This window comes from Lipotes vexillifer, unplaced genomic scaffold (assembly GCF_000442215.2).
Source record: "Lipotes vexillifer unplaced genomic scaffold, Lipotes_vexillifer_v1.1 scaffold474, whole genome shotgun sequence".
NCBI classification, from domain to species: Eukaryota; Metazoa; Chordata; class Mammalia; order Artiodactyla; family Lipotidae; genus Lipotes; species Lipotes vexillifer.
Genome location: NW_006772385.1, coordinates 2,723,542 through 2,740,768, shown reverse-complemented (window position 1 = coordinate 2,740,768; position 17,227 = coordinate 2,723,542). Strand labels below are relative to the sequence as shown.

At 39.8% G+C, this 17,227-nt stretch overlaps 1 protein-coding gene across 3 annotated transcripts in view; it reads right to left on the bottom strand.

The window, feature by feature from the left end:
* ELAPOR2 (endosome-lysosome associated apoptosis and autophagy regulator family member 2) overlaps positions 1 to 17,227 on the bottom strand; it is a 191,349-nt gene that overhangs the window by 40,258 nt on the left and 133,864 nt on the right. For all 3 annotated transcript variants that reach the window (XM_007447473.1, XM_007447475.1, XM_007447474.1), the window contains 3 exons: positions 7,443 to 7,623; positions 5,851 to 5,979; positions 57 to 147 (listed from right to left, as the gene is read on the bottom strand). In XM_007447473.1, the coding sequence (XP_007447535.1) occupies positions 57 to 147; positions 5,851 to 5,979; positions 7,443 to 7,623 (401 nt within the window). The remainder of the gene's footprint in view (positions 1 to 56; positions 148 to 5,850; positions 5,980 to 7,442; positions 7,624 to 17,227) is intronic.

Sequence of the window (17,227 nt, the reverse complement as noted above, 5' to 3'; positions counted from 1 at the left end):
TAGGGAAACAGGCATGAGGATTCCCACAGAAGGGAACCAGAATTGGTTTTCCTTACTTAAATCCTGGGATGTGCAAGTTTAAGATCAGGTAATCATTATCGGAACCTCCAGCCCCACTCTGGATATGATCTCCAGCCACCTCCCAACCTAGAAATGATAAAGGTTATCCTTGTCAGTAAAAATTCCAGTAATGATTTCCAACAATCTTTTTATATAAGGCCACAAAAAAAGAATTCCCAATTTTAGATTGCAGGTGCAAGCTGCCTGCAGAGGTAGACTCCTAGATACCAATAAAAATGTTGCATATGATATTCCAGGAAGAATCAAGTAATGCATATTTTTGCATCAAAGGTATTTAATGGTCAAATTAACAACAGTTTTCTCAATGGGGCATGATTTTTTTTTTTTAACTAGAACAGACGGTCTTTATCCATTTCGATATACTAAGATGAAAATATCTTAGTCTTCAGGTAACCAATGGGAAATAGAAACTTCAAATTACTCAATGAAGATGCGGGGCCTGGAGTTCTTTCCTAGAGTTTGTTGTATTGTTGTTCCCTAATTTAACCCCTGTTCTGCATTCACTCACTTATTCACTCACTGAACAGGCTTTCACTGAATGCCACAAACCATGACCTACTTTAGGGACAGAAAGACAAGACTGGGTCCACCCTCACTATGGAATCAGTAGAGTATGAGAGACATAGCTAACAACTGTTAATAGTATGAGGTAATAGAGATGCACATAAAAGATGACGTGAGGTCTGTCTTCTGCAGAGAAACAATCAGCGTGCCATGGGCTGAAATGGCCACCATGAAATGAGGAAAGGAGACGCAGCCCTCACACACCATCAAGCAAGGTTATTAACTAATGGCAATGCTTAACATGCACACTCGTACCTCCAAAAAACATGTCAACTTCTGCTACTTGAACAGGCATAAGAGAGAAACTGGGAAAGAGACTAATATCAGTGCTGTACTGGTGATGTGGCAATTTTCGAAATGTTATCATCAGCAGTTCATAGAAAGGTGATATGTGGAATATACATAAATCAAGCTAGTTCGAAAAATGGTTATGTACGAAGCTACCTGAGTAAGAGAGAAATGCCAATTGTTTTGCTCTCTAAAGGTTCATGTGGTTGAAAAGAGAGATAAGCAGCTATCACTTCCTAATGCTAAGAGTAGAACAGCCACAAAAACAGTCTGAGCCAGTGGGACACCAGGCCCTTGACTGCAGTGTAAGTAATGTGAGAGGCAGTTAAGCGTAGAGAGACTGAAAACTTGTGGTGGGGGTCACAGGGAGAGGGATATTTCCACGTGGAGGAATTCTACACCAAGAAAGGGGGGATTTACGAAGGTTTCTCTAAGATCATTTCCTAGTGTTCAGCTGGCATGCGGGGCAATGGAATAGCAGAGAAGGCCAAAGAAAAGAAAGAAGTAACACGGATGATAAGCATGGAGGTTTGCAGGGGACCAACAACCTGGCAAGAGGAAAAAACTATTTCTCATGTTTGAACATTGCCTGTTGCTGCAGGTTTTACTGTATCCCCTCCCAAGAAACATATACTGACGTTCTAATCCCCAGTACACATGAATGGACCTTATCTGGAAACAGAATCTTGGCAGATATAATCAAGTTAAGATGAGGTCCTTAGGGTGAGCCTTAATCCAATATGACTGGTGTCCTTATGAGAAGAGAGATATTTAGACACAGACACACAGGAAGAACATCGTGTAAAGACCCAGAGACACAAGGAAAAGATGCTCACGTGAAGACAGGCAGAGACGGGCTACGCTGCCACAAGCCACAGAGTGCCTGGAGCTACTAGAAGTTAGGAGACGCAAGGAAGGGTCTTCCTGCAGATGCTCTGCTTCAGAAGGAACACGACCCTGCCCACACCTGCCTTTCAAATTTCTAGTCTCTGCAAAGTGAGAGGGTAAATCTCTGTTGTTTTAACCGCCCCCCCCAGTTTGTGATACATTGTTGCAGCACCTTTGTCTTTTGCTTTATCCCTCAGAATGAATCCCACATTTTCCATGTTTCTATACACAATTTCTATTTTTTTAAATAAATTTATTTATTTTAGTTATTTATTTTTGGCTGCGTTGGGTCTTCGTTGCTGCACGCAGGCTTTTCTCTACCGCGCAGGCTTTTCTCTAGTTGCAGCGAACGGGGGCTACTCTTCATTACAGTGCGCGGGCTTCTCATTGCGGTGGCTTCTCTTGTTGCGGAGCATAGGCTCTAGGCGCATGGGCTTCAGTAGTTGTGGCACGTGGGCTCAGTCGTTGTGGCTCGCGGGCCCTAGAGCACGAGCTCAGTAGTTGTGGCGCACGGGCTTAGTTGCTCCGCAGCATGTGGGACCTTCCCGGACGAGGGCTCGAACCTGTGTCCCCTGCATTGGCAGGCGGATTCTTAACCACTGCGCCACCAGGGAAGCCCCACAATTTCTATTTTAAGATTTTTGTTTTAGAAATCATATTTACATTTATCATAAAATTTTGAAAGCTACAGAAAACATTGAAGATGAAAACTAAAATTATTTATAAACTCATCACTCAGAAAAAACTACTGTTAACATTCTGAGGTGTTTCTTTTCACTATCTTTTTGATGCATACATGTTTTTACATAACTGAGATCTTATCGTTGATAACATTTTGTTCCATAGTTTTATGAATTAACATTATTGCATAAGCATTTTTATGTATAAAGTCTTCACCAACATGCTAAATGACTAAATTAATAGTTTATCATGTAGACAGATGTAATTAATTCCCATAATTTACTAAATCACTCATACTACAGGACTTACCTCCTATTGACCACACGTTCAATGTAACCATTTGGATTGTTTTATCTTTTAGCGAGCAGAAGTGACACTATAATGAAGATATTTTCGGTAAAGCTTTCCTGTATTTTTCTAGAAAAGAATCCCAGTAAAAGAACTACTGGGTCAAATAAATATATTTTTAAACAAATATTTTGTGCTGTTATCCTGATTTTGAAAGCAATGTGTATACATGAGGAATATTTATTAAATAGAGTAAACTAAATGAAAAAAATGAAGTAATTCAGACTTCTCAGAAACCTCCCACCCCCAAGTGATAGACTGAACATTTCACTGTGTTTCTTTTCTCTCTTTTTCTAGTGCATAATTTTCTTAAAAATATACTTTAGGTCTTATTGCATAATTTACCGTATTTTCTGTTTTTCATTTAGCATTATCGTCTCACTTTTCTAATAATCATTGTATCAAAAATACTTCCCCATTAAAAATCCTTTCTATGTCTAGTGTTAAAGAGTTAACAATATGTTGTATGGTTATATCATCATTTTATTTAATCATACCCCATTGTTGAAAACTTTGTTTTCTCATATTTTTGACTCTCATAAATAACACTAAAATTAACATATTTGTGCATAATTTCTTTCTTTACACCACATTTTTTCCTTGGTATAAATTCCCAGAAGTGGAATTATTGAGTTGGAGAATGGGACCATTCAAAATGCTTGAAACGCTGCCAAACAGTTTTCCGTCTGCTGTCATTTTTTTTTTTTTTTTCCGTACGCGGGCCTCTCACTATTGTGGCCTCTCCCATTGCGGAGCACAGGCTCAGCGGCCATGGCTCACGGGCCCAGCCGCTCCGCGGCATGTGGGATCCTCCCAGACCAGGGCACGAACCCGTGTCCCCTGCATCGGCAGGCGGACTCTCAATCACTGCGCCACCAGGGAAGCCCCTGCTGTCATTTTTAATGATTACATAACATTTCATCCAATTAGTACAGCATAACTTTTGTAAACATTATCATATTGCTGGAATTTAGATTATTTCCATTTTTGGTATTATAGGTAATGCTCAATGAAAGCTTCATGAATAAACACTAATTTGTTTACAACTCTGAATTCCTCTTGGGCAAAATTCCAGTACATAAAGATGTACTTCTACATACCTGTTCCACAAGTGTGGTAAATTCAGACTGACAAGACAAAAAAACCTCAAAGCATTGCAAGTCACACAGTCAAGTTGGTCAAAGCACATCCACTTTAATTCCATGATGGAGTAACGACTTCATGAGACAGGCTGCCCTGGGCCTCTAGCTTTGACCCCCATTATTTTGAGCACTGCTTTTCCCAAGGTTGGTTACTGTACCACCAGTCACAAAAATATACATCACCTTTTACCTCTGTATTTTTCACATTACTGTCTGCTCTTTCGATATCGCATACTAAATATTGCAAAGATGTATACTTTTTAAATTAATAATTGAACATTTCTGAAAATCAGAAAAAATTTAATTTACAGCCTCTAGTGAATGAGTAAGCAAGTGGCTAAGTCAAATACTGTCATGAGAGTTAGACTAAGAGTAACTTCTTTAAAAGACTAAACAAAAGTTCCAGATAATCTTCACTAATAAGTGAACACACACACATGCACACACACACACAAATGTATCAATGCTTTCAATACATTCCCATTCTTATTTTTTCTATGTCTTAAACTTCCTCAACTTAGAGTTCACCCAAAGGATCTTTGTGGAACATAAACCCTTATCGTCAGGTAATTACTGCTGTGTTATTTTTTTCTTCTCCCTTAGGATAAATTCCCAGAAGTAGTATTATTAGTTGATAAAGAGAACTATTCCATAATGTTCATTATGTATAAAGGCTTTTTTTCACGCATCTGTTTAACCAAAATCATTCAAGGACCTACGATTTGTCAACCTGAGTACTCATGTGTGTACATCTCACTTCCTACTCATGTGTACATCTCATGTGTACATCTCACTTCCTACATCCCAAGCCTGTTTATTTCAGATAGGTGCTGATTTAAAACAGATGTGATTAGAAAGCTTTTTTTTTTCTTTTACAATGATCTAAAATACAGTATTGAGAAAAAGTGAACTGATAAAAAAATGCCAATGAGCTTATAAAAGTAAAGGGCACATTTTAGTGTAAAACCCTAGTATCTATAACACCTATTTCTAGTGTCAAGTTTAAAAACACATACATAGGGCTTCCCTGGTGTCGCAGTGGTTGAGAGTCCGCCTGCCCGATGCAGGGGACATGGGTTCGTGCCCCGGTCCGGGAAGATCCCACATGTCGCGGAGCGGCTAGGCCCGTGAGCCATGGCCGCTGAGCCTGCGCGTCCGGAGCCTGTGCTCCACAATGGGAGAGGCCACAACAGTGAGAGGCCCGCGTACCGCAAAGAAAAAACAAAAAAACAAAAAAACCCCACATACATAGATATTGTCATTCATTTGACCAACAAATATTGCAGAGTAACTAAGTGGTAGGCTCACCATGCACTTAAAATATAAGAACAAATAAAATTCAGCAACCGTCCTATAGAACTCCACCACATTTCCAAGTTTTCAGTAAGTGAGGTTCATATACATTTGTAAACACGATCATAGACTTCATAGGCCAGGGGAGTTAGAGATGATGTAACCCCTCCTCATGGCTTAGTGCTGAGCCAGAAAACCAATCCAGGCAGAAATGCTTTCATACAGTGTTATATATACACTATGACTCTTCCAAGTGGCAAACAACACAAATTTCATTGCCTCCCTTGGCGATCTATTCTGGTATTTATAACAACCATAAATGGTGATCCGCAACATCTACTTCAAAACTGACTCCAAAAAAATGCAAAATAGTTTATATTCTTAGAGGGCAGTCACGTGGCTATGACACCATATTTACTATTTTTATGTGAGGTCTGGGAAGACAGGCAAGTAGCCAAATGCTAAGATTGAAGTTCCTCATAGCCATATTTAGTGTGTTTTTACACAGGTGAGTCCAAGAGTCTCTACCACCAAAATACACTGAGAAGGCTGATTCTGAACTTACCATTCATTCCGTCACACTTTGAATTCCCGACATTGAAGCAGGAGGTTTTCATGTTGCCAGGAAGGACATTCCACCATTTATATTCAAACCCAAGTGCAGGCTCTGTTCCTGCTGGGCATGGTCTACATTCTACAGGAGACAAAAGGGGAAGAGAATTACAATTAAATCACATCCGGATAATTTCCTCTTCCTCTGCTCCAAGCACTACTAAACTTTAACTAGCAGAGAGGCAAGTGGAAAGGAGAGATAGTAAACCACCAGTTCCCTTAAGAATTAACAATTTTTTCAAGAACAGTGTAGAAAGAAAAATAATTCTGGATAGAGTATGGACATATATACTTGATTAACATGAAAAAGGAAAAGAACACAAAATCTTTTAAGATAATTTTTCCTTGCATTTCTGGGAATAACTGCTAATACTGAAACTACCTTCCATAAGAAGGGTGATTCTGAAATAAGTTCACTTACATGTGATCTCAGAATCAGTTTCCTCTACCTCATAAATAAGGAAATATTCCACCCTTCCTCCTAGTTACTAAACTTAACAGACTATTACACCATTTAGTTACGGACTGATTACTTGAAATTCAAAATATTGGCTATACTTAAAAGTGATGATGGGAGCTGAGGGGGTGTGGAAAGAGATTTATAAATAAACCTGACTTAAATTAACGTCTATGACACTAAATAAAAGGGTCTCTTACAATCACTTTTTTTATTTAGCCAAGACACTTGGCATTATCACAACAGTAAAAGAAGGAAAGAGAGAGAAAATGTTCATTGAGCAAGCATTTCCTGGTACCAAAGTACTGGAGGAGACATTTTTATATAACCTGCTCGGTGATGACGAGCTAGATATTACTGTCTGCAATTTTACCAATGAGAAAATTGAATTCAAATTAGTGGCTAAATCACACTGTTGGTAGCCTGCAGCAAGTGGATTTGTACCCAAGTCAATTCAACTCTCGAGTCCTTTTTAGGCTCTCAGAGGCTCTGGACATTAGGTATACAGCACAGCTATATTCAAGTAAGATACCTGCCACAAAAATGCACTGTAATCTTTATCTAGTAAAACTAAAACAAATTCCGTAACCACTTTATTATTGTTTGGTAAGTACTAAATTTTTCCCAAACGTACACTTTGAAACAATCTACTTAGGAACTATTTTAATTGCTATCTGATCAAAATAATCAATTTTTGCTATTATTATAGCATAAAATGTGATTATTCCAGTTGAAATAGAAGTATTTTATGCTTGTATCAATATATGTGTGCACACACACTGGAAAAGGAGCGCTTATCCATAATCACTTAAACTGGTGGAATTTTCTTATAAATATCCAAGGCATCATCCCGTTAAGAGGTTGTGTGTTACACAAAATGCCCTTAAAAACTATCCTTATGCTATGCTGAATAAGCTACTGCGGTCTCACAATTCCCTTATATTTCTTAACTCTTCTATAGTCTGTGAGATAAGACAATTATGTGTTTTTAAAAATTTTCCATAAAAACAGTTCAGGACAATGTCAATGTGGTCCAACAAGTTTACTTTACTCAAGGTCCAACTCTTGAACCAACTGATATCACGTACCCTTTGTTCCATCCGAAAACGTTCCAGGAGGGCAGGGATGGCAAGAAGAAGATCCATTGTTATAAAATCCAGGGTTGCAAGGTGGACAATCCTCCTTCTCTCCAGAAGGGGGCAACCTAATAGCATCTGTGAGATCCTCCCGGCAGATTTTGGGCTCTATCCACTTGTACATTACCTGTGTCTAGAGAGAGAAGAAAAAAAGTAAAGAAAAAAGGCTTGCAAGTCATATAACATGCTTTATTTGCTTTAAACTTCCAATAACAAACATGTTAAATTGACATGGTAAAGATTAGGTAAAGTCCAAACAGTGACAGAATAGAAGGGCCAGCTGAAGAGAATCTAAAACTTTAGTAACAAAATGAGACAAAAAGAAAAAAACACTTCGGTGGGGAAATGACCATTACCTCCAAATGTTTTTACACTAAGCTGCAGGAGGCCTTACGTCATACACAGCATGGCCTCATCATGAAATTCCTCTCTAAAATATACAGAACATGCTTGCAGCCCTGACTCTTCTAGCCACTGTTCACTTTATTCCCTAACTGCCCTAAGTTTCTATGCAGACTCCCTTTCTCACGCCGAGACCCCCACTACTCTCTTCCTTTCCCCTATCTACAACGCACATCATCATGCTTTGCACACAGTGATCACAAAACAAAACAGTTATTTTTTTAAAAGAATATCTCTAGCTTCACATTGCAGTCCCGTTATTTCATAAACCCTGGTAGATGCTCTCGGAGCCTTTTCCAATAACCTGATGTTGGACTACAAGAGCTGTAGCTAAAATATTTCCTCCTGAGGCTTCCAGGCCCTGTCACCTGTGCTCCAAACAACAGGATTAAGATCACATCTACCTTCATGGAGGGTAGTCTTTTCAACTTTTCCTCTCTCTCACACATGCACACTCCGCAGAACGAAACAAGATACAACTAAGTAGCTACAACTCAGCCAAACCCAGAAAACTGTGATTATAAAATCATTGTCTTTTGGAACCAGAAACATTAAGTGGGTTAGCCATTTCAAAACAAAATTTATATGCACGGTGAAAAACATAAAAGGCATTCTCAATGCAAGGAGAAAAATCAACTCTTTCATAACTTAATATCGTTTTTAAAAAGAGACTAAGAGTTCCCTCGTTAGTCATACGGTCGGCTGAAAGTACTGCTTCTCCTTTACAACGGCTTCTGCAATGATAAGTCTAATATCGAAGCAGGAGACCCAAAATTAAAGGCAATTCTCTATAGTTATTTAGTTAATAAGAAGTCATCTGTAGTGAGCCCTTACGGCCACTCGATTTCATTCTCAAATATTCCCTTATGGAAGAATAGGTTACCTTATCTAATGAAGGGTGCTTAAGAACACGGTTTAAAAAGTAGAAGTCTCAACAGAAGTATAAACAACACTTTTTTTCTTTTTACAACTCTCTCTCTGCATGTATGGCCTACATCATGATACAGCTTAACCAGCCACTTCCCCTTTTTCCGTGTGACCTATTTCACTTGGAATCATCGTACCTAAATCCACTCACTAAGATGCTACGGGCCTGATGATGTTGATTTCATTGCTGACTGATATTCCCTGGCACGTAAAGTGGCACAACTTAGCGATCCATCCTGCTGGAATTTCCTAAACAGCTGAAAAAAGTAAACAGATCCTGTATCCAACAGAGGCTCTCAATTCCTCTGAGAAAGGCAATGTAAAACTCAGAGAACGTAAGCAAATGAAACCTCATTACACTTGGGGGACTGTCGTTTTTAAGTTCTGGCTTAACCAGCATAGAAAACGAATTTCCAAGGCTAGGCAATTCACAAATTTGCTGATTTATTTTGACGTTAATTAAAATCTCAATGAGTTATGTGTGAGCTACTGCATTGTTGGGAAAAGGTGGCTCCCACGTGGGAGTGGGTGTGGTGCTGAGGCTGAACATCAACAGCTCATCCTGGGGGCACCATGCAATCTTCCCCAGCACTTCAGGAGCTCAATTATATTACGCACGAGTTTATAAATGAGGAAACTTCGGATAAGACCTCTTATACCTGCCCAGACGTCAAACACAGCTAGTAAATGGTAAAGAAGCACTAGCCCTGGAGAGTAAAAATACTCTCAGTGAGGGTAAAAACAATAAAGTATGCAAGTACATTTTTGACAGATTGGCTAACCGCATGATTTTCAATCCAAGCACAGTACATGTTTAAAAATTAGAAAATATGCACCACCTTTAAACATTTAAACGTTGAAAAGTCTAATGTCAAATGCTCTACAGTGAAAGTTTTCTTTGCAGAGCCTCTTGCTTCACATGGCAGATTGATTCTGTGCCTCTCTTTCTAATGGGGCAGATGCTTTCAAGTCTGGCTGACTGGGGAAAGATAACAATTAATATTAATGATCTTTAGCACCAGATGGCTCACCGTGCAGGTGAAAAACCAACAATCAAGTCATTCTTTGGCAAGTTGAGATAAAATTATGAAATGCTTTATGAAACCAAAACCCTAATAGAGCAAAACTGAGCATATTGCCATTAAGATTACAGAAGAGCTACAGTCTCCAGGTATATTTAAAATATATAAGCATGAGTAAAATATGTTTTAAAGAAATGCATTGGGGGTACCGATTGGAAGCTGGCTTTCACATAAAAATAAAATTCAAAACTGGGAAGACTGAAGTTTAGACAAATTTTGAGACTGGGTTTGTCCACGGTTGCCAGCTTTCTTCCTTCGAAAGTCACTGCACAAACGCACTAAGGCTTTGTAGACTGGCTGAGCTCATCTAAGCTAAATTACATGTTGTTTCAAAGGGTTTACTGATTGTCACTCCGACCTAACAGCCCTGTGCATCATGATGTTCTAACTCAGATATTCCGAGTCAGGCAGGCTATCACTTGTCTCTCTGCCTCTCCCAAACCTCAATCCTCTCCAGCTGCAAATCACCGGGCACTCATCATTTGTCTCTCTTGTTATTACCATCCCATTCTGCCAAGTTGTGTCTGACCCCTCCTTCAAAGCCAGGCTCAACATCACATCTGTGCTAAGCACATCCTCAGCCCACCCTTCTACGTAGCAGCATTCACTTGGATTCCTTTTCTATGAAGCCTCTGATGTTTTCTGCTTTCCCCTGGGGTTTCCTCCCTGTCCCTTTTCTAAATGCTTAAAAGTCTGGGTCCTCTTCTTCCATTATGTGGAGGACACCATGGGGATTTAACATTGTACTGGGAAAAAAACAAAAACAAAAACACACTGCACCAGAGGTTCTAGCTGGGGCTTTAGGCAAGAAACTGTTCTAAAATTAAATATAATAAAAAACACTAAATTGACACTGTGAGTGGATGAGTTGTATGGTATGAGAATTACAATTCAATAAACCTTTCTTTTAAGAAAAACTTTTAAAGAAGACTGTCATGAAATTTTTATTTTAAATTCAGAAATCCCGGGGCTTCCTTGCTGGCCCAGTGGTTAAGAATCCACCTGCCAATGCGGGGGGGACACGGGTTCGAGCCCTGGTCCAGTAAGATCCCACATGCTGCCGTGCACCACAACTACTGAGGCTGCGTTCTAGAGCCCATGCTCCGCAGCAAGAGAAGCCACCACAATGAGAGGCCCACACACCGCAACAAAGAGTAGCCCCCGCTCGCCGCAACTAGAGAAAGCCCACGCGTAGCAATGAAGATGCAACACAGACAAAAATAAATAAATACATTTATAAAATAAAATAAATTCAGAAAGCCCTAGTCACTGAGAAATGCCGTGTTGTTTCCTATCATCCTAATTAAGAAACACAGGCTCCAAGTACACTCTACTTGCTTAAATCATATAGGAAGAAAGGCTGATCTAAAAGCCATACCCCTTTATACCCTATTTTTTTAATGTCCCCTCCATCTTACTTCTGCCTTATAACTCAGAAGGACTGTGTTACAGACATTCAGCACTTGGAATAATTTGTAATACTGAAGTTAATTAAAGGGCAAAGAAATTACTACATAATCTGATACAAAAACACTAGCAAACCCTTTATGATCCAACAATCTCCTAGACTCAGAGATGAAGACGTTCCATGGTCGGCTGTCTCCTCTCAAGAAGGCTTCCTTCTAAAACAACCTTCCCTACCAGGCACTACTCCAGCTTTGCCGGGAAGTTTCCAACTTAACAAAACATGCCGTTCCAGAACTAGGCAACTCTGGTTGTCAGAACATCATTACATACAACTGAAATTTATCTTAAGTTTGCCCGATAAACCAAATTTTGCCTTATGGGATAACAAAGAAAGGTCTATTTCTTTTTTTTTCTAAGACTTCCCTTCAAATGCTTAAACTTACTCTTTGGGAAATTCTTATTAAGTATCTACCACGTGTAGAAGAAAGCATTATAGGAAGTTTAAATATTAATAAGACAAATTGTTTGCTCTGAAGGAGGTTACAGTTTAATAAGACAGATTCACAAACTGCTATAATATAAAAAGAAAAATATACAAAGAGCACACAAAAGCATCAGATTTGGAAACAGAGTTGGGTTAGAATTCTAGCCTTAAGACATAGCTATGAGTAGCTATGACCTTAGGGAAGTTACTTAACCTCATCAAGCCTCAGCTTCCTTGTTTGCAAACTGGGTATACTGATGTCTAATTACATAGCTGTTGAAAAAAAGAACTGGCGGCAATGTGTGAATACACACACACACACACACACACACACACACAAAGAGCAAGCACGCAGATAAACATGTAAAGGACAGCTGCTTCTGCTATTAATACTATCACTACTATTACTATTATTATTGTCATCATCATCATTTCCAAGAGAAACATGAAATGTCATGGTTATTCAAAGGAAAGAGATCAGATCTCTTTGGGACAACTAGGAAACACCGGCAAGATGACCATGATTCCTCCATCCGATGGTGTCTTTCTTCCAAGCGGAAAAAACATTCCCAGAAACTTCAACCATACTTCATATGAAATAGTTTAATATCCTGGCCTCTTTTCTCTAGATTCTCCCCATTTTGTGAAAACTTCCCCAAGCCTCTACCAAGGACAGAACACAACGCTCCAAACGTGTTAATCATACATTCACTCACCAATTCTCTCATTCACTAATTTATTCAAAGGATGTTTCACTGCCTTCTGCATTCCAGGTACTCTACTAGGCCTAGAGATTGTTTTTAATCATTAAGAACATGTTTCTGTCTATAGGAAGCAGAGACTCCGATGAAGGGAAGAGTCCTTTTTACAAGTATCTGCAATAAAGTGATCTCATACCAAAACACTAGCAAACTATGATCACCATGTAAGTATCAAGAGAGGTATGTACAAAATCATGTGGGAATTCCCAGTATTTCAAGACAATCTTGCCAGAGCTACCTTATTTAAGAGTGGATGTGTTCTGTGAACCTGTACGGGATCAGTCTCGTTTTAAAGTGGTAACAGACACCATCTCTCTCTCTTTAGGAACTGACTTGTGTGATGCTGAAAGGAACTGTGATATGGTCTGGCCTCCCCAGCCATAGGGATTAGAAGGTGAACTAAGCTGCCCAACCAGAGTAGTTCACGGTACTGGACAGAATGGCTGGTCTGAGATGGGCTCGTGATTCAAGCAGGGCCAGAGTCTTTTCGGAAACTTCAGTCAACCCTCCTATAAAACGCTGTGATGGTGACAGTGGTTTAGGTAGAGATGTCAGGGGGTATGTGGCACCACAGCAAAGAACCTACCTGAGAAGGAAATCAAACTGAGCTCAGAATATCAGTGAGAAGAGCAAGAGAAAGTCTTGATAAAACTCTCTGCTCTGCAATGATTTCCCAGTCACATGAGTCAAAGAGACTCCTGCCCTGCCTTCCCCCACTCCAATTCTGAAAAGTAATTTTTAAGTTCATTAAATTTTCTAACCATCTCCAAGTACAGAAGCAAAAGTGACACCTTGCTTTGCCACCATTAAAAGGAAACACGTATCACATCCAAGGGTGGTAAGGGTAGGAGGCACCACTTTTTACCCTGAAATAAAACAGACCAAAAAAATTACTCTGTCTAGTTTTGGTACCCAAGATAAATAAAACCTTAAGCTTTTCTGTAAGCTGCTGACTCCTTTACAAAACTACCTTAACCCCCTGACTTTTACAGGCAGATATGAGACAACCTCTGTTGATATGATGAACAAGAGAACTGTTAGGAGTTTGAGATTAACATACACACACTACTATATATATAAAATGGATAATCAACAAGGACAGACTGTATAGCACAGGGAACTCTACACAATATTCTGTAATAACCTATATGGGAAAAGAATCTGAAAAAGATAGATAAATGTATATGTATAACTGATTCACTTTGCTGTACAGGAGAAACTAACAGAACATTGTAAATCAACTATACTCCAATATGATCTAAAAATTAAGAAACAAAATAAAAAAAGGAATGTCTATTATATTCCCCTCATGCCCTGGAAATCCAGGCTGGTTCACAGCTCTGGAGCCTCAGTAGCCTTGGTTCCCAAGGCTGGACTCTCATGGGGCTGAGGAAGCTGGGAAGGATGTGCCAGCAAAGGAGCTCCCCTTGGACCTGCAGTGCCTGGTCCCCTCTGGATGGGACCACAATCTCCAGATCCAGGTGGACCTTCCTACAGCTATGGCAAGCCCAGTGCAACCAAGAAACTGTGGACTGTCTGGGCTGGAAGAGCACTGAAAAGTCACCTGGCCCCCAAGTCTCCTGATGCTGAGGTGCCCACCTCCAGCCTCCTTCCTTAGAGTCGCTGCCCCCACGGCTGAAAGCAAACTCTGCACATTTTTTGCAGGGGTTGGGGTTGGTCCGGGGGTTGTAGTGGAAGGGGGAAGATGTAAAGAAACACAAGCCCTTGGGTGTCTGTTCTACCACACTCCACTCTCCTTTACAACCCTGGAACAGGACTTCCACCAAACCTCTGGTTACCCCAGTAACCCGAGTTTGGCATGAAGAAATGCTGCTACCTTGTGGCCGTTTCCCATAACTACAACTTTAAAACTGGTGCTTCCGTGCACTTGACATTCACAAGGCCCGTGGAGCTCTAAAATAATACCTGCCTTCGGGAGATCAGCTCGGTGCTTTGTGCCCATCTACAGAGGTGGGATAGGGAGGGTGGGAGGGAGGGAGACGCAAGAGGGAAGAGATATGGGAACATATGTATAACTGATTCACTTTGTTATAAAGCAGAAACTAACACACCATTGTAAAGCAATTATACTCCAATAAAAAATTTTTTTAAAATGATACCTGCCTTAACAAACGTCCTGGGGTAGTACTAGAAAGAGAATTCGTAAAAGGGCAGACTTTCAAGAAGCCAACTTCAAAAGGTAAATTTCCCACACACTGATTCAAAACAAAAAAAAGAAAGAAAGAAAGCACATGGAAAGATGCTCAGCATCGCTTAACAGTAGAGAAATGCAAATCAAAACAACAACGAGGTATTACTTGGCACCAATCAGAATGGCCATCATTAAAAAGTCTATGAACAAAAATTGCTGGAGGGATGTGGAGAAAAGGGAACCCTCCCACGCTGCTGGTGAGGCTGTAAATTGGTACAGCCACTATGGAGAACACTATTGGAGCTTCCTTAAGAAACTAAAAATAGAGCCACCCTATGATCTGGCTGGCTCACTCCTGAGCGTCTCTCTGGTGAAAGCCATAATTCGAAAACACACGTGATTCCAACCTTCACTGCAGCACTATGTACAATAGCCGGGACGTGCAAGCAACCAAAATGTCCATGGACGGATGGATAAAGAAGACGTGGTACAGATACAGAAGGGAATGTTACTCCACCATGAAAACGAATGAAATAATGCCATTGGCAGCAACATGAATGCACCTGGAGATGACCACACTAAGAGAAGTAAGTCAGAGAGAGAAAGGCAAATATCATGATATCACTTATATGTGGAATCTTAATAAATGGTATAAATGAACCTATTTACAAAACAAATAGAGTCACAGATGCAGAAAACCAACTTATGGTTACCCAAGGGGAAAAGTGGCAGGAATAAATTGGGAGCTTGGGATTAACATACACAGAGTACTATACGTAAAATAGGTAACCAACAAGGCCCAACTGTGTAGAACAGGGAACTCTGCTCAGTATTCTATAATAACCTAAATGGGAAAAGAATTTGAAAAAGAACTGAGACATGTATATGTATAACTGAATCACTTTTCTGTGCACCTGAAACACAAAATTTTAAATCAACTATATTCCAATATAAAATAAAAATTTTTTAAAAAACAGCTTAAATGAAAACCCAATTTTTATATTCTTGGAAAGTTTTTCCCCTTTAAATATCTGCTGTAGTTTTTAATTTTCTGAGCCGGGTCTTCTAAAGCCTGGATTCTCTTATAAATCTTTCTGGCAAGTTAGTGTTTTCTCTTTTTTAAATACTTTTATATCTGAGACTTTCTTTGACACAAATAAATATGGATTTTACTAATTTGAGCTCATTTTTCAAGCACAGAGATCTTCCTGACCCAGCTTTATAAATTTATTATTTGGTATACTTAACCCTAATGTCTTCATGCAGGTTAAGGATTTTTCAATAATATGATGAAAATAAGTTATGTGAATTCATATTCTTCTTGGTATGAGTTAGGGTATGTAGAAATACTTTGTTAAATTTATCTTCCTATGGCAAATATATAACAACTATACTGCTAATCCAGATCAACTATTCTCCTAGCTGCCATCCAATTATAAAATCAAACATTTTACATGTAGTTCTTGGGTTAGCCATATATCCAACTTAACCATGTCATTGGGTCCACAGTTCTCTGTCCTACCCACAGAGAGAGCTTATCCATACGGAGATCATCCATAGGGAGAAGCTCCATCAGATATCTTGTTAATATTAAAAGATGCCTCTCTTGAAGAATACTTGCCCATTATCACGGGTCAACATTCTATAGGGCTCAAATCTCAAGCACTGAATCTGTGCATGTGCTTGTATGTAACCATACGGGGGTACCTCATGCAACAAAGGTAAAAAGTGGGCTCTATGCAACCTTTAGAAAACAAAATATATGTAAAATTTTCAAGCTAACTCACTACTATGAAAGCATGCCTACTCTAGCACTAGCCTGTGGCATCCAGGGCAACTCCCTACTCATACCCTCACATTCTAGTCACACTCAGGCTCCCTCCCACGTCAGGCCTTCACCATCCTGCTTCCTCCTGCAGAAATGCTGTCCTCCCATGCCCTTGCCCAGGTTTTACACAGCTCTGAAGCCTTCCCTGATTTGATCAGAGCCCCCCCAAAAAACCTCAGACTTCCCTGCTGCAGCACTAGTAACAATTGGAAAGAATAATTCATTTTCTTTGACAGACTACCTCTTCCCCTAAAGTCTAGACCAGTAGTTCTCAAATTGCTGAGATCTTGGACCCGCAGAATCAGAATTACCTGGGAACTTCTTAAAAATGTACATGCTCAGGCCCTGCCCCAGATCTACTGAAACAGAAAATCTGAGACAGGAGCCTCCACGTGAGTCTGATGCTCACTGAAACTGGACAACCACTGCTCTACCGTCTATGGAGACGTGCATCTTCTTCTTCCCCCTATCCTTACGTGGCCCCGCTCTCATCACCCAGCAACTCTGTATATAACCAATGCTCCGTAAAGATTCACTGAATAAATGCGTGAATCAGTACGCATTTCACATTTTTCATGATGTAAATGAGAGTCCCGTAATCAGGATTAGAATGGTTCCAGCTACCAATTTAAATTTTCCTTAAAAATGTCTCCTAGGGCTTCCCTGGTGGCGCAGTGATTGAGAGTCCGCCTGC